The sequence below is a fragment of the Zalophus californianus genome, chromosome 10, assembly GCF_009762305.2.
Source record: "Zalophus californianus isolate mZalCal1 chromosome 10, mZalCal1.pri.v2, whole genome shotgun sequence".
Lineage (NCBI taxonomy): Eukaryota > Metazoa > Chordata > Mammalia > Carnivora > Otariidae > Zalophus > Zalophus californianus.
The window spans coordinates 107,022,026-107,047,112 of record NC_045604.1 but is presented as its reverse complement, the minus strand read 5'-3'; the positions used below and the strand labels follow the sequence as shown (position 1 = coordinate 107,047,112).

Genomic DNA, 25,087 nt, shown 5'->3' with positions numbered 1-25,087 from the left:
GTCTTTGCCACTAAAACATTCATCTCCAGTGCTTGCTTCGGCAGCACATACACTAAGATTAGAATGATACAGAGAAGATTAGCATGGCCTCTGCACAGGGATGACATGCAAATCCGTGAAGCGTTCCGCTCCAAACAAACCAAAAAACAGTCATCTCCAAACCTTTTTTTGGACACACATTCCTATCTGTAAAAATTGTTTATAAAAATTGTATACATGTATTATTTTCCCAGCATTTTGTATAATAAAAAATACATTAAATTGTGCTATTGAAAAATAATTTCTGTCCTTAAATGCATGTGATCCCTTTTCCACCCAAAATTACTAATAATCTTTTTAAATGAGAACCGTGTAATTAAAAATGCTTTGCTAGTTTAAAACTCATGACTTTAGGGGCACCTGTGTGGCTCCCTCTGTTAAGCATCTGCCTTCGGCTCGGGTCATGATCTCAGGGTCCTGGGTTGGAGCCCATGTCTGGCTCCCTGCTCGGTGAGGAGCCTGCTTCTCCCTCTCCCTCTGCCCCTCCCCCTAGCTCGTGCTCACTCTTCTCTCTCTCTCAAATAAACAAAATTAATTAATTAATTAAAAAAGATAAATAGGCCTGGCAGTGAGAGGCCAGGCTGGACACTGATTTATGATATTAAAAAGCTCAACCCCTCAAAAAAATAAAAAAGATAAATAAAATTTCTGGCTTTGGATGGTACAGCAATTGGATGCTCTGTCTCTAAAGCTTGAATTTGGTGCTGTTGAATTGAAAAGATACCTCACAAAGATTTGTCAGTTCAGGTGGAAGAAACACATTGTCAGCTCGGCTTAGTAACTCATGATTGGTCGTGTCCACCATGCTAAATTTTGGTTGTTGAAATTCAGCTAGTACATTTCCATTTTCCATACCTTTAAATCACCTGTTCTTAAAAACTGATAATCAAAAGGTGAGGTGCCTGGGTGGCTCAGTCAGTAGGGCATGATCTTGCAGGTCGTGAGTTCAAGCCCCACGATGGGCATAGAGCCTACTTTAAAAAAAGCTAATCAAAAGATGTTTTATGTTTTTAAAAAACAGATTTTTAAGATCCATAAAATTCTTCATTTGGAAGATTTTAACCAGTAGAAAATATTTACAAGTTTTTCAAATGTATAGAACCTGAAGTTTTTCTAGGATACTTAGTATCATTTTTGGCAGTTAAAATTACAGAACAATGGAGACTATTTCCCAGCATACAACTGTTACCATAATAGTCTTTCCTTGCACTTTTTTTTCTAAAGTAGCTACTTTGTCACTTACTGGTTGACATAGTGTTTGATTTAGATTGACATTGGTTTTTATCTCCTAATCTGGGTGAGTAACACCTTCTGTAGATAGAAGCTTCATCTGTGCCAGTCGTTTCTTCACGTGTGTTTGTACCATTAGTATTTCTTCAAATTATAGTTTCTCTGCCAGAGTCTTTAAGCTGCTTGTCTTTTTTCTTTTCTTTTGAGCTATAATTGACATATAACAATGTATTAGTTGCAGGTATACACCATAATGATATTTGGGCAAAATGATGACCACAGTAAATCTAGTTAACATCTGTCACCACAGTTACAATTCTTTTTTTGCTTTTTTTTAATTAAAGATTTTTATTTACTTAGAGGGAGGGAGTGAGAGAGAGAGCACAAGAGCAGGGAGGGTCAGAGGGAGAAACAGACTCCCCACTGAACAGGGAGCCCGATGTGGGGCTCGATCCTGGGACTCCGGAATCATGACCTGAGCTGAAGGCAGATGCTTAACCGACTGAGCCACCCAGGCGCCCAGAATGTTTTTGCTTGTGATGAGAATTTTTAAGATCGCTTAGCAACTTTGAAATATGCAACACAGTATTATTAACTCTAGTCACCACATTGGACATTGTATTCCTATGGCTTCTTTATCTTAGACCTGGGAATCTATCATTTGACCCCCTTCATCCAGTTTGCCCGGCCCCCATACTTGTCTTTTTTATGAAGGCAGGATTCATTCAAGCTAGATAAAATAATCCATTATTCCACGTACTTGGTCTCAGATAAACTGGGAAATATCACAATACCTAAAATTGCGCAAGTGAAATGAGGGTACTTTGGCAGCTCTGTGTGGGGGAGGGAGACTCCCACTTTTTCCTTGGGACACACTCGGTGACATGGGACAGTTCGGCATTGAACCAAGGGAGAGTGTTGATGTCAGTCGCAACACGCCATCTGTAAAGTGGCACTAGCAGGGGCGCCTGGGTGGCTCAGTCGTTAAGCGTCTACCTTCAGCTCAGGTCATGATCCCAGGGTCCTGGGATTGAGCTCCCTGCTCAGCAGGAAGCCTGCTTCTCCCTCTCCCACTCCCCCTGCTTGTGTTCCCTCTCTTGCTTTGTCTCCCTCTGTCAAATAAATAAATAAAACCTTAAAAAAAAAAAGGCACTAGCAGTGTGCCTCTTTGCTAGGGCCGTTGTGGGAGGAAATGAGATGATGCTTGTACTGCTTGAAGCTTGGTGCCTGGCACCCTGCTGACACTCGGCTCTCGCTGGGCTGAGTGCTGTAAAAGCCTGGTGTCATAACCTGCCACCCCCCTGGAGGTGAGGTGTTTGGACTCAGGCAGACACCCCGAGGGTGGAATTGGCCTACTGGAGGTTTCTCTCTGCAAAAAAAAAAAAATTTTTTTAAGATTTTATTTATCTGAGAGAGAGAGAGACAGCACAAGCGAGGGGAGAGGCAGGCAGAGGGAGAGGGACAAGCAGACTCCCTCCTGAGTTGGGAGCCCAACACGGCTCAATCCCAAAACCCTGAGATCATGACCTGAGCCTATGTCAGATGCTTAACCAACTGAGCCACCCAGGTGCTCCTTTAAGATTTTATTTTATTTTTTTTTAAAGATTTTATTTATTTATTTGAGAGAGAGAGAGAGAATGAGAGATAGAGAGCACGAGAGGGAAGAGGGTCAGAGGGAGAAGCAGACTCCCTGCTGAGCAGGGAGTCTGATGTGGGACTCGATCCTGGGACTCCAGGATCATGACCTGAGCCGAAGGCAGTCACTTAACCAACTGAGCCACCCAGGCGCCCAAGATTTTATTTTTAATAACTTTTTTTTTAAGATTTTATTTATTTATTTGTCAGAGCGAGAGCGAGCACAAGCAGGGGGAGCGACAGGCAGAGGGAGAAGCAGGCTCCCTGCTGAGCAAGGAGCCCGATGTGGGACTCGATCCCAGGACCCTGGGATCATGATCTGAGCCGAAGGCAGATGCTCAACTGACTGAGCCACCCAGGTGCTCTAAGGTTTCATTTTTAAGTAATCTCTACACCCAGTGTGGAGCTCAAACTCACAACCCCAAGATCAAGAGTGTCACTTGCTCTACCGACCAAAGGTAGCCAGGAACCCCTCTGCAAACCTTAATATATAAAGTGACAGTGAAAACTTTTTCTTTTGCTCTTCAGAGGTTTTCAGTGCTTCGATGTGTGGCCTTGTGTGAAGTGCTAATACAGGTCACTTTTTATAAAGGTACTAATAATTTTGTTTACTGTGTCAGGAACAGCACCGAAACATTTCAGCAAAACATCTCCTAAGCGAGGAAGGAGAGCCCCGACCCTGTTTGGATCAAGTCTGCCCCCGAGCCTGAATGATGACTGCGGAGTCAAGGGAAGCCACAGGTCTGTCCCCTCAGGCTGCCCAGGAGAAGGATGGGATTGTAATAGTGAAGGTAGAAGAGGAAGATGAAGAAGACCACATGTGGGGGCAGGATTCCAGCCTGCAGGAGACGCCTCCGCCCGACCCAGAGATTTTCCGCCAACGGTTCAGGCACTTCTGTTACCAGAACACGTTTGGGCCTCGAGAGGCTCTGAGTCGACTGAAGGAACTTTGTCATCAGTGGCTACGACCGGAGATCAACACCAAGGAGCAGATCCTGGAGCTGCTGGTGCTGGAGCAGTTCCTTTCCATCCTGCCCAAGGAGCTCCAAGTCTGGCTGCAGGAATACCGTCCCGATAGTGGGGAGGAGGCCGTGACCCTTCTGGAAGATTTGGAGCTTGATCTATCAGGACAGCAGGTAAGAAGAGATGAAACCGATTGTGTGTAAGCAGCGCATGGGCTTTGAGCCTGGAACAAAGAGCAAGTTACAATTTAAAGCTGGCCGTAGTTGTCCTTGTTACTCTTTCTGCTCTGCTTGGGTACTGAAAGGTGTGCTGGCCTCCTTCTCCTGCATCCACTGGTCTGCTTACCATCTGTTTGTTTGTTTAAATTCCCATTTAAAAAGTGATTTACCCACAAGCCCACCCTGTTTGTCCTCAGGTCCCAGGTCAAGTTCACGGACCTGAAATGCTCGCACGGGGGATGGTGCCTTTGGATCCAGTGCAGGAGTCCTCGAGCTTTGACCTTCATCATGAGGCCACCCAGTCCCATTTCAAGCATTCATCTCGGAAACCTCGCCTCTTACAGTCACGCGGTAAGAAGCAGGGTTTCATGTGGGGGGAAAGCAAACTATTTGGGATGGGGGTGCCCTCTCTATGTTGCTGAGGGCCTGTAATTTTTAAAAAAAGCATGCTTGTCTTTTTATCATTACACGTTATTGTCATTATTACTAAATATTGGGGGAAATCTAACTCACAGACCCAACCTCAGGAGTTAATGTTACTGAGAAGGTCAACGAAATGTACATCATGAACTTGGATGGACATTACATTATTCTTGGAACTGTTAGCATTTTGAATGTCCAGCAGATTTTTTTTTTTTTTAACAGGAAATTGCTGGGAAGAGGTAATATATTTACCAGCCTGGGTTTTGAAACACTCTGGTTAATGTCATAAGTTACCTTGAAAAGCATCATTTTTTAAATTCATTTAATTTAAAATGTATAAAAATTGTCATATAACATCTTTTTCTAGCTTTCAGAAATTTCAAACAGTGGGAAAAGGATGGAAGGAAATATTTTGTTTTTGTTTGAGGAATAGGAGGAGAAATGTCATTTCAGGGTCATACATAAAAATCAGTTTAAATTTTTTTTTCCTTTGAGGGAAATATTAACAATGTGTTTATTCAATTAGGTACATAGGATATCAGTAAAAACAAGACCATATTAAAAGTCCAATTGTTCAAGAAGCATTGCTAAAGGCACGTTCCTTAACCAGTGTGTTCATTTGTGCTGACATTTAAGGCAGGAATATTAGAGCTTCAGAAAACATTATCTTCTGTGCATTCTGGAGGAATCTGTAAATTCAGTAAAATCAGTGCGTTGTGCTGACTGATCCACCACTGACCATCCAGTCCCAGTCATGTCCTGTGTATAGGGCTTGCGAGGTCTCTCCACACTCCACGGGGGAAATCAACATGGAAGAGAATATTTGTAGTTTTCAGTGCTCGATTAGCACTCCCTGGCACCAGAATAGCAGGTTTAGAGCCCCTGGCACAAACAGTTGATACTTAGTAAATAGTTCTCCAGGTAATTCAGCCATATGCAGTTATCCTTAATTCCCTCCCAGCACTACTCCTCTTCCAGAGTCTTTCCTAATTCTCGGAAGGTTAAGATGCTAAATACTCGGTCTTTCTGCACATTTTGCTTTAGCTTGTTTTATAACTATACGGTCTGAAATAGTTACAAGGTTTAGTAATTCCGTTTCCAATTCATTTCTCTTATGTCTTTGCAGCTCAGTAAGATTCTCTGTCCAGTAACGTTAGCAAATCTAATACTACTTGGCAAGGGAAGATTTTAATTTTGTGGTTTAAAAATTTGTATAGTTGTTGTTACACACTGCAGTTTGTGTGATCGTCTGATAGACTGTCTTGTGTTAGATCAGTGTCGACCCACGCTTCTGCGTACTGGTGTCTCATCGACATTTGAACCATGCATACGTTTAATCAAAAAACTGTGGCTAAGTGAGGGAGAAAAGTAGGAGGACCAAAAATGGCCAGAAGAGAACACCTTTGTGCCCTGTGTTTCAAGATAATACTACTAAAGATTGTTAATGCTCGTGTCATATTTCCTGCAACTGAATGCGATTATGATGCTCTGGTACTGTTCCTTGGACTGGAGAAAATTAAATTGTGAGCCCAACTTGAATCATGAACTGGAAGTTACTCACTTCTGTAGGTAAGGAAGAATAGGAATCCAGGTTGTAATTCTGGCTCTACCATTCTTAGCCGTGTGACATTAGGCAAGTCATTTACTTTCTCGGTGTTTGTTTTCCCCCTCTTTAAACTAAAGGGATTGGACCAGGTGATTTTAAGGATCCTTTTGTGACTTGGAAAAGCAGAGGTCATATTTTTTCTTCGTTCGAGTCTCTGTAGTTGAACACTGAACATCAAACATGCCTGGGCAGGAAAGAGAGTGCCCCGGGCCCTTCTTGGAGGGGAGGCCCAGAGCAGAGCTGGTTTTACTCACAGCTCCTTTCTCCTCCCTCAGCTCTCTCTGCCACCCATGTTCCTGCCCCTCATCACGAGGGGAGTCCCAGAGACCAGGCGATGGCATCTGCACTATTCACGGCAGATTCCCAGGTGAGCGGTGGGCCCCTCTGCCTTCCTGAGACCCTCATGTCTGCCTCTCTTCCTGGAGCTTTTTTAGCTCTCTCCAGCCCGGACACAATCTTGATGCCCCTTCCCACAGACTAGCCCCACTCCCAGCCTCCCCATCCACCAGAGCCTGGCATGATCCCCTTTTCTTTCCCAGCATCCTGCAGGCTTGCAGTCAACTCTGTCCCTGACTCCAAGTTTGGGTGATGGGATTGTCCCTGAGCTGTGGGAGAACTGAGTGTGGGGATCTCATATTATTTCAGGCAATGGTGAAGATCGAGGACATGGCCGTGTCCCTCATCCTGGAGGAATGGGGATGTCAGAACCTGGCTCGGAGGAATCTCAATAGGGACAACAGGCAGGAGAATTATGGGAACGTGTTTTCCCAGGGTAAGACTGATGCAGGATCATTGTCTAAGATTGTTTTGTGTCTTTTTTTCGTTAGTTGTGGGATCTCTGACGTGTTCAGTTGAGAGTTGACAAGGATTGAGAGACTGCTGAGCCCCTTTTCTTCAGGCCAGATAGAGAAGGAGCACGTTTGTGTTCATTTAAACCCCAAAGCCTGATACCGTGATTCCCTGATTCCAAGTGGATTTTTTTACTTTTAGGTAGTTTTTGCTGTTTGAAATCAGAAATACTCTTACGTTCTGAGTTCTCACCTCTGCGACCACTCTGATAGCTAGGATTTGTCTCCAGTCCCCATCGGTTGTAATGTAGGTGCCTCTGTCGAGGGGATAGAATCTCTATTTCCTATTATAGAGGTCCAAGTGAGACCTAATCATCATCAGTCTAATCCTAACCTAGGACCACATTCCTGGACTTAACAGGCATCCTTCCATGGGCTTGCTTTCTTGTTCCATCCAGTGAGCGCTGCTGCACAACAGCTTTGTGTAATTACTCATGACTTGTGCCTGTGACCTCCCTTATGATCAGGACTCCCCATTTCCAAACCTAACGGTGATCTTGTACAGACAGTTCTGCTCCCGGACACGTAGTAAGAACAAAAACAAGTTCTCAGAGGTATCAACCAGATAAGACAAGCTGACCCAGTTGACAAACATTCCTATTTGTCCCCTTCCCTCACTCCCTGGAAGACAGTACTGCAAAGCAGCTCTCTAATAAGGTGTGTCGTGGGACATCCACAGAGAGACTTCTGCCTGCAAGGACAGAGGGAGGGTGAGTGAAGGGGACTGAAGACACAGTGTTACTAAAGAAGCCTCAGGTTTTGTTTTGAACCATAGACCTAACCAGGTGGTAGTTTCTTGGTACTTGCTCTTTGGACCAGATTCTGAAAACTAAGCCCAAGAACTGATCTGTGTTTCTTAGCTGGGTATTATCTACCCCATGATAACTTCAAAAAGCAAACAGTAGTTGGAGGCAGTCTGGGAATTATCCCAATAAGCAAGGACCTTGGCTTGGAATTCAAAAGAAGTGGACCGATTTCCTCTTCTTACGGTTGGTTTGGTATCTACGGCGATTTCATCACTAAAGTCAGGGCTTAGATACTATTTAGCTTTCCATGGTTTCATCCGGGGGCCTCTTTGGGATAGTGCAGACCCACTTGGAAAGGGCTCTGAAAGCCAACTAAATAAAGAAGAGTTGCGATAGCTTGGGTTTTTTCCTAGATAAATCTAGACAACTATAAAACGTGCATGTTCATTGAACAGTTTTCACTCTCAATTTGAAAATAATGACACACAGAATCTAGCAGACTACAATAAAGATGTATTCCAATGTTTTAATGTGCTGGTTGCCAAAAGACAGGATCAATTTCGCGTTTGTGAGATTTTGGTTTTTTACATCATCTCCTTCAGGGGCCATATCCAGCATTGTTCTCAGTTTCTTTTCTGTTCTCAGGTACTCTCAGTGGTCTGTCAGTGAAGGTTTTAGTCACGTTTACTAATGCCCCAATCAACTTCCTCACTCTCCACTCTGATAATTGAGCACTGTCAGCTCTGCTGCTCTCGCTGGAGGAGAGAGACTCCTGTGTCTGAAGATCCAAGTGACCTGCCAAGTCGAGAGCTCCTGTGTTGTCCACTAACCGTGGCCTTGTTAAAAATCTCCCAGAATTGGAGTATTCACTTTTCTTTTATTAACCATGTATATGCCTTCTTTTGTGGGCTGGTACCGCTTACCATTTCTAGGAGGGCCTGTCCATTCTCTTTGTTCAAACTCATACTTAATATTAGAAACAGAACATGATTTTTTTTTAACATGTATTCCTTCATATTAATAATTGGGTGACCAAATCCTAGAACTGTGAATTGTGACCTCTTACGTTCCTTCTTTCCTCCTCCCTTCCTTCCCTAACTAGTTCTGCTCCCCCTGCTCTTCACTCCCCCACCCCCATGTGCGCCGCTCCCATCCTCTCCCTGCGCTCCCTCTGCTCTCCCACTTAGCCTGCCCTCTCCTTCCCCAACTCTACTCCATGTTGTCCCGATTCTTTCCCCCTGCTTTTCTTCTATTTTATCCCCGATTAATACTGTGAGGTCATTTTGCAGGCATGTAGAAGCTTCCAGGAGAACAGTGTCAGTTGATTAACCCACATATTCAAAAGAAAATGGTGCCATTTGTATTTTCTATTGTGTCAGGTTGTGAAAACAGGAATGAGAATGAGGAGTCAACCTCAAAGGCTGAAATCGCAGAAGACTCAGCGTCACGGGGGGAGACAACAGGAAGATTCCAGAAAGATTTTGGAGAAAAACGTGAACAGCAGGGCAGAACAGTAGAAAGGCAGCAGAGAAACCCTGAGGAAAAAACTGGAAGAGAAAAAAGAGATTCAGGGCCAGCTACAGTCAAGGAAAAAAAACCCACCGCGGGAGAGAGAGGTCCAAGGGAGAAGGGTAAAGGTTTGGGAAGAAGCTTCAGTCTGAGTTCAAACTTTAACGCCCCTGAGGAAGCTCCAACGGGAGCAAAGTCCCACAGATGTGATGAATGTGGGAAATGCTTCACGAGGAGTTCAAGCCTTATTCGCCATAAAATAATCCACACTGGAGAGAAGCCCTATGAATGTAGTGAGTGTGGGAAAGCCTTCAGTCTTAACTCAAACCTGGTCCTGCATCAGAGAATCCACACAGGAGAGAAACCTCATGAATGTAACGAGTGTGGCAAAGCCTTCAGTCACAGTTCAAATCTCATTCTCCATCAGCGGATCCACTCTGGAGAGAAACCCTATGAATGTAACGAGTGTGGGAAGGCCTTCAGCCAGAGCTCAGACCTTACTAAACATCAGAGGATCCACACGGGGGAGAAACCCTATGAATGTAGTGAATGCGGAAAAGCTTTCAACCGAAACTCATACCTTATTTTGCATCGGAGGATTCACACCCGAGAAAAGCCCTATAAGTGCACTAAGTGCGGCAAGGCTTTCACCCGGAGCTCGACCCTCACTCTGCATCACAGGATCCACACCAGAGAGCGAGCCTCCGAGTACAGCCCCGCCTCCCTCGATGCCTTTGGCGCATTCCTGAAAAGTTGTGTGTAAAGCAAGAATTCGTCAACAAGCCATTTCCCCCTTTTGTTTCCAAAATTACTTCAGAGATGTGTGCCCACAGAGGGGAAAAAAAGAGGGCCTCAACGGATTAAAAGGAAAAAAAATCACACTTCAGGATCCTTGTAGTTCCATCAGCAGTGTTCCGCCTTTGCATCGTCTCTGGGCATGTAATCCTTCCATACGGCCCCTGCAGGGAAAAGCTCGTCCTATGGAGAATCCACACGGTATTTCCGTACAAGATCAAAGCACACATACAGTCAAATGTCAAGCTTTTCAGTAACGAGGATACCTTTAAGGCGCTCTCGGACTCAGCAACCACAACATAGAATTGAAAGATCAAGATTGGCTCCGTGAAGGCGATACTGGGGTTTTAGCTGCTTGCCGCAAACAAGCCCTACTTGGCCAACATCTTGCTCTACCTTATTTCTCAAAAACAAGGAACCGTTAAAACAAACTGCATTGGGACATGCTGCTCAAACTAGTTATATATACGATAAGTTATATACGATCACTGGTAGCCTGCCAAAGCTATAGAAATCTAGGACTGTGCTGATCAGTATCAAACCAAAGATTTCTAGCTCTTCCTGAAAGAGGGTATGTGCACCAGTCTACAGTTCCAAAGGATTGCAACAAATGTAGATGGTTCTATCCTCATCGCTGAGATAAATTCTACTGAAATGGCAACAATGATTCAAAACCCTTCTCTCCCTTCTCGAAATCCCGAAAGCACTATCGCACTCCAAAATGCATTTCTCCACAAGTTAGCACTTGATTGATTGTAGACTGTCTTTTAATCCTCCGTTGTTTCGTGTATGAAAGTTTTCGTCATGCCCCCTCCCCAAAGAGATGCTTCGATCATCAAGGGATCGCTCTGTATCCCAATAGCACTGGACACAGTGCTGAACACAGAAGAGGTACTGTTATTCCTGACTTCTACCAGGACTTCTTCGCTTACGGTGAAGTCCGTGTGAATCAGGAGTACCTGAAGTAGGGTAGCCTGGCCCAGCTTTGGGAGAGGACCTCCGGAGTCCGAGCATGCTACAGCTCCAGGGTCTGACGCTCCTTTTATCCTGAATATAAAAGAAAGCCGCTGGGTAGCTGCCTGCATAAACTCTTCCAAAACACAGATCTGTGAGTAAATAACCACAGAATGTCAGAAATGACTCCGTCGTCATCATCTTCAGAAAAATAGGAACTTCTACTAAGGCCATGTCCTGACATCTTTCTGGGGCAAAAGATCTTAGCCAGAATTCTCTTCAGTCAGCTGATGAACAGCATGATCATTTAGGCACTTTCTCAGTCATTTGTGACTAAATAATACACTGCAGAAGACATGGTTTTTGTTGCTTTTCAGAACAAGGAAAGGTGTAGAGTGCATTTTCCCCCCACACTTTCCAGAATGTTTGCAAAGGCATTTGATACCATCAGTTGGCAGTTCCCCAATGTGTGTGTTGCTCTGAGAAGTCATCGACAAGCTGAGATGTGGTTGGTTTTATTCATAGTTGAACTGCACAGAGTCTTTTCTGTTTCTCGTCCCTGAAGACTGAGGGGAGGCTAGGAAACTGGTCTTTTCCATCGTCTGTGCAGGAGGAAGCAATTGGCTGCCTAGAAGCTAGTGACAGATGGTTTTCAGATACACACGCGGGAGAGCCAGGTATCCTGGGCGTCATAGGCAGTCCTCAGGGACTTGGGGAGAAAGGTCTCTGCTCGTGAGAGTGTGCAAATGATGGTGGACAGCCCTGCAGAAACTTAGACTAAGAGCAGACCTGAAGACTCTCTGCCTAATGGGAGAACCCCACATAGAGTTTGAGTTTTTCCCTCAAGAAACGACTAAAACTGTCGTCCTTCACCAGTTCGCTGACCGACAACGCAAGCCCGCCAGACGCCCTGGCTTAATGGGGAACCAATGAGGTGGGGGCAGCTGTGGCCTCAGCTCCAGACCAAACTAAAATTCTGCGCAGCAGTGATTCTTTGGCCTCTCTTCATAACTGGGACCGACCACCTGGAGCTTCTAAGCCGTTCCATCAGTGTCGCCTGCAGAAACTTCAAGGAAGTCCGCTGGTGACCAGGAGAATTCCATCCATCCAGTTTAAGAACAACAGGAGATGGTCCAGAAGAGTATACCTAATGGCTTTTTATAGTAAATGAAGGGGGAAGAAGTGCTTTTAAGGTTCTCTTCAAAAAGTGAGCCACAGTGGAGGCTTCACACAAACCTGCTGACGCTCGTCAGCAGAGACTTGCCCCCAGGAAGCCCTGAGAGCACCGAGGTGCTTCAGCCTGGGCACCAATCAAAGCGCCAACTGTTCTGGAGAGGCAGTGAACTTTGGTTGGTTCCACATGGGCCTTTCTTTGGCCGCAACTACATGCTGCCATCACACAGTCATTGTTTGTGTTTTGAAAGATCAGAGCAACCTGCGCCTCGCGTTTCTGTCCTATGCCAACCATTGGGTGGTCGCCATGGTTGCCTCGGGTCTTCGGCAGATGCACTCCTTCAAGCAGCCATTTGAAAACGCTGTTTTCTGAAGAAGCCAGGCTTGGGCTGTTTATTAAAACCATTCACGTCACGTCCATTTATCAGCTGCCCAACGCGAAGTGTAACTGGGTCATGGTCAGAAGGGCTTACCACAGCTCATTAGTGTCGGGACATTCAGAAGTTCTTGACTGGCTTGAAGTACTCTGTAGTTAACCATTAGCATGCTAGTTGACCTAATGGAAGTTTTTGAAGGGTTTTTAAGAAAATACCTTATTTTAAATAAACCTGCCAGGAAGAGAAGTGAAATCCTTCAGGTTGTGGGGAATCTGTTTCTGCTCCAGCCTGGCAGACAAAGCTACAGCCTGAGAATATAGATCTCAGAATATGAGGCATCTTGATAGGTTAAGACACTTAGTATTTTATTCAAGGCATAAAAGTGAGACTGTGCTAACTTTGTACAGAGAGTTTGCCGTGTTTGACGTGTGTGACCATTGACATCTCACATACATCAGAGAATTCATTCCAGAAGGGAACCTCATGAATGCGATACGTATGGCAAAGCCTTCCATCCTGTCTCAGCCCTTAGCATCAGAAAGCTTACACTGTAAATAAACTTTATTAATATTGTATGTGAGGAAAACTTTCATGTATACCACTCATTGCTTTGGACAGAAAATGAACCTGTCAGTATGTTCCAATCATGTAATGAATTTCAGAAACACTGCAGAGGAAGCTCGATCTTAATTCCAGAGGATCCACAGAAGAAAAAAAAATGTGGGGAAATGCTAAAAAGAAGGCAAAAACTGTTCATGCTGGGTACTTCTATATATATTTTGTATGACCACAGTGTCAGTGTCCATGTTTTGTACCTCTGACCCGGTTCTATTCTGTATTCCCTGTAAACAGATAATGTACTTTATTTTAATCTATTTGACAGAACACGTCACTCCAAAAGAGCAAAGTTTTGGAGTGAGTCGTGAAGGAGGTAATGTGGGTATAGACAAAAAGTCAGTTTACAGACCTGAGGAGGGGGGAAATGAGAGAAAACCTTCATAGTTTAGTGCTTACCAAATCAGGGGAGGAGATTCAGAGATTCCTTAGGAGAGACAGGTTAATAGGGCTCTAGAATGGAACGGTTCCTAGAAACATCTGCAGCTTCCTGGGCGTTTTCTCTTCAAAGCCAGGAAGTGGACCCCTTAACTTCCAGCTCACCATTCCAGGCAAAGAGAATGGATTCTCTGAGCTTGCGGGGCGGGGGGCGGGGGGGCTTCTCCGCGAATTGAGAGCGGGGGGTGCCCTGGAAAGGCCAGCGGGACCACTTGACCTGAACCTGACCGGATTGTGGAAGCCATAGTCCTGCTTCCCCCACTAACTAATCTTCATGCTTAGGGAATTTGGGGTAGCAAAGCTCCAAGATGGGCCCTTTCCTGGAAAATAGGCACCGATGCATCCAGTTCCTGGCATGGCAGGAAGTTTTTCTGACAAGGCTGGAGAAGCATTTTGCAGTATTCCCTTTGGCTGTACTCTTGTGTACCTTCCCTGCCCCCCACTCACTTCCCCGGATTGTTCCTTCCCCGTGACTGTTGGAAGGCTTGTGAAGATTTGTAGCTGCGAAGGAATTTTTTCCTCCCATTTACCCTAGAGTTGATCACCTTTTATTCCAGGGTCTGGTCACCCTGAAGTCCTCATCAGAAGCTAGCTAACCAGGATCATCCTACCATCCTCATGGAAGATTGGTTACGTGAATTGGAGTAACAGTATTAAAACGTAGTCAAACGGTGACAGCAATACTTGCCAGAGGAGCCATATTTTTGTGTGTCCCACTCTGAGCAACTTCTCAGAAATATTTATGAGGGGACTGGGTTCCCCATTTGGGAAACCATGAAGGTCTGCAGGTTGCAAAGTGAAATGTAGAATCAGAGAAGAGGAAATTAAGTGGTATAAATAGATCTTTTCATAGAAGTTAGAGTAGATTTTTATTTCAACTACTACTGGAGAATTCAATAAAAAGCATTATTTGAAAAGTTTTCCTAACATAGGTTTAGGTTTTGTTTTTAGAATGGACACACTACTGTACATTTAAAAGCAGTTACTTATTTTGCTACTCAAATTAATTTTTTATTCTATCTGAAGATGAAATTATGTTTTACTTTTCAAAGCTTTGTAAAGCAAACTTGAAGTTATAGGGAGGCTAAGCCATCTCCAATTCTGCAGGTCACACAAAAGTTGGAGAAACACTTTGGACATCTCATCTGACAGAATGTCTTAACATGAGAACATAGTTTTCATATTGTCCGGTTCTGTTTAACAGTGGATACCACAAACCTCATGTTTTTCTCTTTATCCTAAAACAGTGGAAGGTAAGGAGAGGCATTAGGTTGACTTCTTAAATAATGTTATTTTAACAGTAAGAAGGAAAAAAAAAAGTCTTTTAAGATTTCTCCCCTCCATTTACTTAAAGAATCATGGCTCATTTAAGAGTTACACAGTAGTCAGCAAAGCTAATTGGTCTTAAAGTCAAACTTTCTCCCTTCCACAAGCACTCATTAAGCCGTGAGGCTAAGTGTTTTAAGATACTAAGAAAAAAAAATGAGACCTGTGAGTGAAAGGTGGCATTAAAACTCGGATTTCATTCCAGTTTCAGATTTGGGTTTTAAGTTCCTTGGGTCCAGGGAAGGGACTAGGCAGCTGCAGTCGCCCCAACTCAGGGGTGTTGGACAGTGCTCGCTTGCCTTCCCCCTCACCTCAACCTCTGAACAGTTTAGGTAAGGTTTCTTTCTGCCCTAGCAAGGACAAAGCATGTTAGGCTTAGAGCTGCTTCTGCTAGTAGCAGGGGTTCTTCCGTGAGAACAAATAGATTGGGGGGGGGGTGCAACAGACGGTGATTGTGCAGGAAAATCTTGGTCTAAAAATATGAGTTTAAGGTTAAAGGGGGGGCGTTGTAAGCAAAATCAGCGATTATTTTAAAATGAACATAGGTATTTTTATTAACTTGTAGTTAAATATAGAGTATTACAACCAGGTCAACATCATAAGCCTAAATCTATATAGAGAGCTAACTCAGGCATTGTCTTGTTTATCTGTAGACTGGATAAGACAAACCTTTCCTGTTTTGTCAGTCCCTAGTTTCTTAGTTTAGAATAAATTAGACCAAAAGAAGAAACTTGTCTTTGTATACCCGCAGAATTAAGTTATTGCTGTTGAAACCTGGCCTTTCATTTCACTAGTCTTAGAAGAGTCCAGATGCTTGGTAGATGTTCAGTAAGTGATTTTTAAATTGAATTTGTTCATTTAGAATCCTCATTAACCTTTCTAGGAAGGCTTCTTTGAATAAATAATGGAATCTTAGAGGAAAAGTGGTTTGTTTTTTAAAAAGCTAGGGAACTCCTCTATTGGAAATAATTTGAAAACTTGATGGAGGACTAAAGTTTCCATCATGAGAAATGGCGGCAAAGTACCACTGAATGCATTTATAGTCAGTGGTCCATTTTAGGAGGCCAGTGGTATCTGACAAATGTTAGAGCAGCTGGGGAAGGAAATTATGGGGAATTGTAATAAATAATCTCTTTATGTCGTTTCTCTTCTGGGTCATGGTAAAACAATAAATTATCACCTCTAGGTCGCAAGGTTGGCGTTTGTTTTTTCTTACTCTTGGTTGCATAAATGCACACATTTCAGATGAGGCAAAACATAATTCCAAAGGTAAAAACTGGAACTGCAACCCGCAGGCCCTCCTCGCACAGATGAACGTGTCCTTCACGGGAGCTTCGAATTCTAGGTAGCTTCTCGGAAGGAGGGCAACCAGATAAAAAATCACGGAGTAAAGTAGCTTTCAGTGATTCCCCAAACACGATTTTCTCAGAAGATGGAACCATTAAAGTACAACCTTTGACTGATTTATGAAACTCAGAAAAAACTAAACATCCTAATGGTCAGCATGTGATCTGATAGTTCAGACCTTCACACTGTGACCTCTCACCCGATAACCTGGTTTTGCTATTGCATAATATAGTGAAACACACTCCATTCGATTTTTTTTTTTACTTTGTCTCATTTAAATAATTCATTTATTCACCCTTTTTAGAGACCAGAATCAAGGCACAAAGTGCTCTATTTGCTTTGGTTTCAGGGTCCTTACGGAATACTGACTCCTGCCCTGCTTGCTTTCCAGGGCAACAGTGGAATAAGCAATTTTTTTTTTAACTTAAAGAAGTAAGTAAAAGGTGGCACATGTCGGGGGGGGAATGTATTTTTCTGCATTGATCTTCACAATGAAATCCCAGTTCAGGGGAAGTTCACCTTTTCCTTGGCCACTGGCCTGGCCTGGGCCCCCAGAGAGCAGAACCTAAAGTGAGGGCTTGTGTGCAGGTGATTATTTTAGGAAGTGATTCCAGAGAACCAAAGTGAGGGACAGGGCAGGCAGAAATGGGGAGGAATCCAATACATTCTTGAACTTGGTCACTGCTGTGGAGGATGGGCCCTGTGGCAGGTTCCAGCCCTGAGCTACTAAAATCAGCCTTGGGCACGGAGAGGACTAGAACCTTAGCCCAAAGGGCACACAACAGTCAAGGGTCAGGGTTCCTTCCAGGAGCTTCCCTCCTCAACTTTTTACTCTGTGCAGTCCCCATCAAACCTGGTGGCTGCCTCCCCTGCCTCCATTCCTGAGCCTTTGTCACAGCAGCCCGAGGGAAACATGCAGACGTGCCCACCTGTCTTCTACCCTTACCCTGCTGGATAATCCTATTCGCTGCCATAGTCTTAGGTTCCCGGGGCAGGTGTCTCCTGCTCTCCAAACCCCCATGCTGGTCACGGCTTCACGTCACTCTCAGCAGATGCCCTTCAGTGTTCCTTCCCAGGGGCCTGAGGCCACTGGGACATGCTGCACTGTCTGGTCCTTCCTCTGGTGCCTCCATACTCCTCACGCCGCAGCACCTGTTCTGCGTTTAAATAAGCATCCACCTGTAGCTTTAAGGAGCAAGACAGTCTTTTGTCTGACTTCATCCTCTCCTTTTGGCTACCACATTCCTCTACCAAGTGGACCGTGACCACTTCTCATCTCTGCTGCCGATCTCCCTCTTAAAGCTCCTGGAGTTCAGCTCTTCCCCAACCACTTAAATCGCACCACAAAAGATCACTGGTGTTCTTAACAGCATTTTCTCTCATCTTCGTTCTCCCTTTTCTAGAATGGCCATTTCCTTGAAACTCTTGTCAGTGGCTTGTATTAGGCTGACCTTCAGCCCCTCTCTCTCCTTCACTCAGGAATAATAACCATGAATTTTCTCTAATCCACACATCAGCTTTGCAAAGACAGTTGCCTGGTTTTACAAGTGCAGAAACAGGCCCAGGAAGTGAAGCGGCTCACCAAATAAATGGCAGAGCTGGATTTTATTGTTTGTTTTAAGTTTACTTACTCATTTTTAAGTAATCTCTACACCCAGCGCAGGGCTTGAATTCACAACCCCAAGATCAGGAGTCGCATGCTCCACTGACTGAGTCAGCCAGGCGCCCCCAGAGCTGGATTTTCTTTCTTTTTTTTTTTTTTAAGATTTTATTTATTTGACAGAGACACAGTGAGAGAGGGAACACAAGCAGGGGGAGTGGGAGAGGGAGAAGCAGACTTCCTGCTGAGCAGGGAGCCTGATGCAGGGTTCGATCCCAGGACCCTGGGATCGTGACCTGAGCCGAAGGCAGACGCTTAACGACTGAGCCACCCAGGCGCCCTCAGAGCTGGATTTTCAAACCAAGTGTGTGACTCAAGCAACCAGGTTCTCTCCATTACTTCATTGTCCCTTGTTCTCCTTTAGGAGCTCAATTCTTCCTTCGTGAGTCACGCGATCCCACAACTACATTTATGGATCAGCCTAAGTGCAGTGGTTAACCGTCCACAGGCATCTCGTGGAGCTGATGACCCCCCTCCCTCAGCTGATGCGCGTCCCTTTGTAATCCCAAATCCTCCAAGGAGCCAGATTACCTCTGGAATAATGGAAATTGCTATACAGGCTTAAGGGGCCTTGGTTGTCCCAAACTACCTGTGTCCCTCTGCCAGTGGTCACCACTGCTCCCAAATCTAAAGCATGGCCTCCACACCAGATTCTTGAGCCTAGGAGGTGGTAGTCTCACTCTACCCTACCTGGATTATCTTTATCATGTGCCCTACATTTGGTTCTGGATTCCGCATTTTAAAAAAAGAGGAGCAGTCCAAGTGCAGAATAACAAAAGCAAAACCACCTCATATGTCCAGTAAAGGGTTCTCCTTGATGAGGACAAAACTCACTGGGAACTTGGTCTCTGCCCTCAAATATCTAAAGAGGGATGCGAGAGGGATTCAATTTGTTCTGCATGAGTCCCAGACATAGAAACAAAAATCCTTTTCAGCAAACATTATTGTCAGACCACGTACTAGGAATAAGAAAAAGAAAGCGGTACAGCAACAAGTAAGGCAGATAAGCAAATACTACCAGGACTCAGACAAATTAGAAAAAGGCACCCCTTCCTCAAGACACTTACTCGCTGCCTTCTGTTGGCAAGTTGTGATAACCATACAATTCATTGATCACTCCCTGATAAGGTGAATGGTGTGGCCCTTGGGGTGGGGCTGGGCACCAGCTGCACAACCAGGAGTAGCCTTTGTGGAAGCCACAGGCAGAAGAAAGAACCTTGAAGAGCCAGCCAGAGCTGCATCAGTTCACTCAGGTATGGCTGGGGGACCTCAGGGGGCCTGCGCAGGAAGGGATTTTGCATGGGGGAGGGCTGGGCCAGATGCCCTTTGTGATCTTCTATTCTGAGAGTATGCAAATTTTTCCGGGTTCTTCCAGAAACCAGAGGAACAACTTGTAACCTGCTCTTGTAAAAGTCTTGGCAGGAAACTACCCTCTCTCTTTTTTTTTAAGATTGATTTATTTGAGAGTGCACACGCTCAAGGTGGGGGAGGGGCAGAGGGAATGGGATAGAGAATCTCAAGCCAATCCTTGCTGAGCATGACCCCAACTAGGGGCTCGAGGTGGGGCTCAATCTCACCACCCTGAGATCATGACGTGAGCTGAAGCCAAGAGTCAGATGCTTAACCAACCAAGCCCCCCAGGCGCCCCTACCCTCTCTTAATAAGGAGAAGGCAGGTGGCTCTCTCCAGAAAGGGCAGAATTGGGAAAAGGGATCTGTGATAGGCGGAGCCACATCTATCCCTGGGGAAGGAGGCATGGCAGGGCGGCCGGGGGGGGGGGGGGGGGGATACATTAAACCAGAGAGGAGATCAGAAATAATATTGTAGCAAAGAATGTTGAAGATTACAAATCTCTTACTGTTGGTATAGTCAGTTACAGAGCTAGTTCACTTTCATGTGATCCAAATGCTTTAAAGTTGTCAGAGAAGGTGGGGCGCCTGGCTGGCTCAGTTAGTAAAGCATGCAACTCTTGATCTCAGGGTTGTGAGTTTGAGCAACACACTGGGTAGAGAGATTTCTTAACGTTGTCAGAAAAGGTAATGTTTTGCCCATTTTCCAGATAATCAAGTTGCAGATCTAAACTCCTAAGGCTTATTAGCCACGGGGCTCCAGCTGTAAGCTACGGGTTGTCTAACTACATCACTCTGCTTGTATTCTCTTTTCCTTTCATTTTCTTTCTTTTTTTATTTCTTTTTTTACTATTTTATTTTTTTAAGTAATCTCTACACCCAACGTGGGGCTCGAACTCAAAACCCCGAGATCAGGCATTGCATGCTCTTCCGACTGAGCCAGCCAGGTGCCCCTGCTTTCATTTTCTTTAGCTGAATGAATGTCTTTGCAGCTCCCCAACATGCTATATACACGCGGACTCCTGGGAAATAAAAAGGCAAGTTTTCACGGCTGTATTGGGTGAGAAGTTTGCCCAGCCCTGTTCTAGGAGAAATCAAGGTATGATCACCCTCTACTGGCCAAGCATAGTGACAGCAACAAAAATCAGCAAGGCAAGAATGAACTCGCAAGGTCTTGAAAGCCACCATTTGAGGGAGAAACGTGACCACCATGCTGCTGGAAGGGGAAGGAGGAAGCCAGAGCCTACAGTAACCACTGGTAGCTTTTCCCTTCCAGATTTCTGCCACAAAGGAGAGCTTTTTCTCTTTCAAGACAAAAGACAACTGAGCAGCGTAGAGAAAGAGAGATGGGAGAGTGTGGAGGTCATTTAGGAACTGTGGACCCTCCAAGGGCCCTCAGTCAGTCCAAACATTCCACAGTCCAAGATTCAGTGTATGTGCGCCGAAGCGAGCACTTACAGTCCAAGATTCAGAAGCAACCTTCAGATAAGATCATGGAACTGTGTAGGGAATCGCTGGGACATGACTGTTCAAATATTTTGAAGAGCTGACAAGAACAACGACTGCATTTTGTGAGAGAAAAGGCCTGATCAAGACCAGTGTCAATGAGTTGAAATTGTAGGAATGCAGATTTTGGCTTTAATTTGTGGGTTTTGTTTTTTTTTTTTAAGATTTATTTATTTTAGGGCGCCTGGGTGGCTCAGATGGTTAAGCGTCTGCCTTCGGCTCAGGTCATGATCCCAGAGTTTTGGGATCGAGTCCCGCATCGGGCTCCCTGCTCCTTGGGAGCCTGCTTCTCCCTCTGCCTCTCTCTCTAAAAAAAGATTTATTTATTTTAGAGAGAGAGCCAGTGAGCAAGGGGAGGGGCAGAGGAAGAGAGAGAAACTTTACAGTAGACTCTGTGCTGAGCACGGAGCCTGCACAGGGCGGGTTTCACAACCCTGAAATCATGACCTGAGACGAAACCGAGTCGGACTCTTAACTGACTGCACCACCCAGGGGTCCCTGTTACTTTTTATTTTTAAGTAATCTCTACACCCAACATGGGGCTCGAACCTACAACTCTGAGATCAAGAGTTGCATGCTCCTCCCACTGAGCCAGCCAGGTGCCCCAGATTTTTGCTTTAATTTATTTTTTTTTAAAGATTTTATTTATCTATTCATGAGAGACAGAGAGAGAGAGAGGCAAAGGGAGAAGCAGGCTCCCAAGGAGCGGGGATCCCGATGCGGGACTCGATCCCAGGACCCTGGGATCATCACCTGAGGGGAAGGCAGACGCTTAACCATCTGAGCCACCCAGGCGCCCTTTTGCTTTAATTTAAAAAACTTTCAACAATGAGAACTCTCTGAAAGGAGGGAACTGTTCTCTAAATTAGTAAGCTCCCTGCCATGTAAATGGTTAGAAGCAGAGGGCTGTCATAGAAGGAATGTTTGCATGTTACAAGAGGTTAGACTGTGGTCACCCAAGATGACACATTCAGGCACTGTTTACCGGTCTCCGCTCTATTCGCATTGACCACATCTGCAATTATTTGTTTATATATCTGCCAAGAACTGTGTGTATTTTTCATTTTTTCCTTGTGCTTTTATTTATTTTGAAAGAGTGAGAGCGGGGTGGGGGGGCAGAGGGAGAGGGAGAGAGAATCTTTTTTTTTAAAGATTTTATTTTTTAAAGATTTTTTGATTTATTTGAGAGAGAGAGAATGAGAGATAGAGAGCACGAGAGGGAAGAGGGTCAGAGGGAGAAGCAGACTCCCCGCTGAGCAGGGAGCCTGACGCGGGACTCCAGGATCATGACCTGAGCCGAAGGCAGTCGCTTAACCAACTGAGCCACCCAGGGGTCCCAAGATTTTATTTATTTATTCATGAGAGAGAGAGAGAAGCAGAGGGAGAAGCGATGCGGGACTCGATCCCACGACCCTGGGATCATGACCTGAGCCGAAGGCAGACACTTAACCATCTGAGCCAACCAGGCGCCCGGGAGAGAGAGAATATTAAGCATTCTCCACGCTCAGCATGGAGCCTGACGCCGGGCTCCACCTCACCATCCTGGGATCATGACCTGAGCTGAAATCAAGATTTGGATGCTCAACCGACTGAGCCACCCAGGCGCCCCTTTCCTTGTGCTTTTAACACAATGCCTGACACACTTTTTTTTTTTAAGATTTTATTTATTTATTTGACACAGAGAGAGAGCACAAGCAGGGGGAGAGGGAGAGGGAGAAGCAGGCTCCCCCCTGAGCTGGGAGCCCAATGCGGGACTCAATCCCAGGACCCCGGGATCATGACCTGAGCCAAATGCAGACGTTTAACCGACTGAGCCACCCAGGCGCCCCAATGCCTGACACATTCTTGGTGTTTGTTGAATGAATTCACTGGAAGAAGTATGAGGTTCTTGGAAATCAAAACTGCTCTGAAGAGGAAATGCAGGTGACACATCACAGTGAGCCACCAGGCACGGTAGCTAACTTTTCCTTTGCTCTCTACGGTTGTGCCATGTGCTTATAGTTATATTAATGGAAGAAAATAATAACTCATCCTAAGTTAACTTGCTGTAATATAGGATGATTTGGATGGATAGCATATTGGTGTTCCTAATGCTATTTTTAAAAATCTGTTGAGATATAGTAAGGACAAAGGATGGAATTAGAGAATCTTGATCTACTCTCAGGTCCGCTACTAACTAGCTCACTAGTGTGCCTTGGATCTGACTTCCCCAGGCATCGGTTGCTTCATCTGAAAACAAGAGCTTAACCAGATCATCCTTAAGGTTTATTTTGGCATTAATATTTTCGAACTCTGGGCTCCTTTGCTTTTAAGATTTTTTAAATTAACTAATTTATTTGAGAGAGAGCGTGAGTGTACAAGCAGGGGGAAGGGCAGAGGGAAAAGGAGAGAGAGAATCACAAGCAGACTCCCGGCTGAGTGCAGAGCCCGACACAGGGCTCAATCGCACGACCCTGAGATCATGACCTGAGCCGAAATCAAGAGTCGGACACTTAACCGACTGAGCCACCCAGGCACCCCTCCTTTCCTTTAGAAAGAGCAAGAAGCTTGGAGTTGGAAGGGTTTCCTTCAAGCCTCAACGTCACAGCTCACTGGTTGCATGGCTAGGCAAAGATCCAAGGCTGGGCCCTAAACATCTGCAAATTCTGCCTTGACCTCTTAAGGAAGCGAGTCATATCATGAGGAAGCCCAAGCAGCCATGGGGAGACACTCACACGGAGGAGCACTGAACCCCCAGACCCACATCCCAGCTGAGCTTCCAGTCTGTGGGCCAGCATCAACTGCCAGCCATCCCAGCTCCTTAGATGACACCACAGGAAGCAGGAGAACGCAGCCAATTCACAGATTTGTGAGATCCTATGAGAAATGATGATTGTTGCATTAAGTCAGTCAGTTTTGAGGTTTTTAATGGAGCAATAAGAAGGTGAAACCACGTACTTAACAGTACCTTGCCCATAGTAAGTGCTCTAAGTCGGTATATGGAGGGAATGAATGGTAACGGTGAAGGAGTGTTGTGAAAGGGTTGGAAGTCAAGGAAAAACTAACAGGGGTATGGGGCAGGCAAGCTGTATGAAGCCCAAAAATGCGCTCTGCAGTACTGCTGTCCTCCCCATCCCCAGGGCTCTCCCACCTATCCAAGACAGCACCAGATGATACAGGGAGTGGCTATTTTGACCAACTATTTATTAGGAAGTCATTCCTTACATTGAACTTTCCTAGCATTTCCATTCCTTGGTCTTAGTTCTAAATTCTGGGGTCCTATAAAACACATTTCTTTTGGAAATGACAACTCTTTACATATTTGAAAACTATGACTACTTTGTCCCTTATTCTCCCCTCCTCTTCTCCTACCTAAAGTAAGGAAAAATTCTCCAGATTCTCTCCAGTGGAATGGTATGGTGTTCAGACCTCACACCCTCCAATTTGCTCATTTCTGGGCCACCATTGGCTTTTTGGTGCCTCTTAACAGGTGGCAGCGAGAACCCACCCATGGGGGGAATGAATGAATGAAACAAGACTGACCATGTGATGACTGTTGAAAGTGGCCAGTTGTTACATGGAGGCTCACTGTCATCCTGTCTAGTTTATCTTTGAAAATTAAAAAAAAAAAAAAATGACCCGCCCCCCCAAAAAGGGGGAAATGATACCATGTTTCTATAAAGTCAGGGTGCATTTAGGCAGGGAATTTCATGCTGCTGTCCTTCAGCATGTGTGTCTTTTGAGGAGGCATCAGGCAAAAGCAAACTCAGTGGGGGCTGCAGGGGTTGGTGCAGAAAGAAACACTGAGAATCTAGTCTGACACCTGCAGCTTAGCAGAAGCAGCGGGAGAAAAAGGCAGAGACTTCTTTAACAAGCCCCACTGCATCAGGAGCACCTTAGAAGGCAGCCTCTGCGATTTCTGCCCAGAATTCTGTTCCAAATTGATGCCACCGTGACTCAAGTCTGACAGTGATCAATCTCTGGCTTCGTGGGCCAAACGTGGGGCTCCGTGTCCATAAACGTGGATCAAGTTCTCACGAAGTGACGGGCCCAGGTCACGGGTGAACAGGGCTCTGAAGTCCACGAGGGGACCCTCTCCCTGGACCGGGACGTCGGGGATCGGGTGGGAGAACCGCCAAAGCCTTCACCTGGTTGGCACTTCCTTGGTTAAAAAAAGGGGGGGTAGAACTAGGTCCCTGTTCTCGTAAGTGGAGCGACTCCGCCTGTCCCCAAAGCGCCTCGACCCCCAACGAACCCGAGACACCAAGATGCAGCGACGACGTCCCCAATTCCTAGAGGGACCGCTACGGCCCAGTTAGACTCCAGCGGGGGCGGGGCTCTGACGCACTTC

The 25,087-nt window shown here is 45.3% G+C and overlaps 1 protein-coding gene and 1 non-coding gene across 7 annotated transcripts in view; both read left to right on the top strand.

Annotated features, from left to right (window-relative positions):
• The window catches only part of ZKSCAN1 (zinc finger with KRAB and SCAN domains 1), a 103,608-nt gene that overhangs the window by 45,985 nt on the left and 32,536 nt on the right, over window positions 1–25,087 (top strand). For 5 of the 6 annotated variants that reach the window (XM_035722031.1, XM_035722027.1, XM_035722030.1 and 2 more), the window contains 5 exons: window positions 3,525–4,040; window positions 4,283–4,436; window positions 6,390–6,481; window positions 6,760–6,886; window positions 9,088–16,088. In XM_035722031.1, the coding sequence (XP_035577924.1) occupies window positions 3,615–4,040; window positions 4,283–4,436; window positions 6,390–6,481; window positions 6,760–6,886; window positions 9,088–9,980 (1,692 nt within the window). In that variant the 5' untranslated portion in view covers window positions 3,525–3,614 and the 3' untranslated portion in view covers window positions 9,981–16,088. Of the gene's footprint in view, window positions 1–3,524; window positions 4,041–4,282; window positions 4,437–6,389; window positions 6,482–6,759; window positions 6,887–9,087; window positions 16,089–25,087 lie in introns of those variants that run through there. The other variant, XM_035722049.1, reaches the window with a different exon arrangement.
• On the top strand, window positions 29–135 carry LOC113933753. Its single transcript, XR_003523457.1, has one exon. It is a non-coding gene; the product is annotated as a U6 spliceosomal RNA (small nuclear RNA).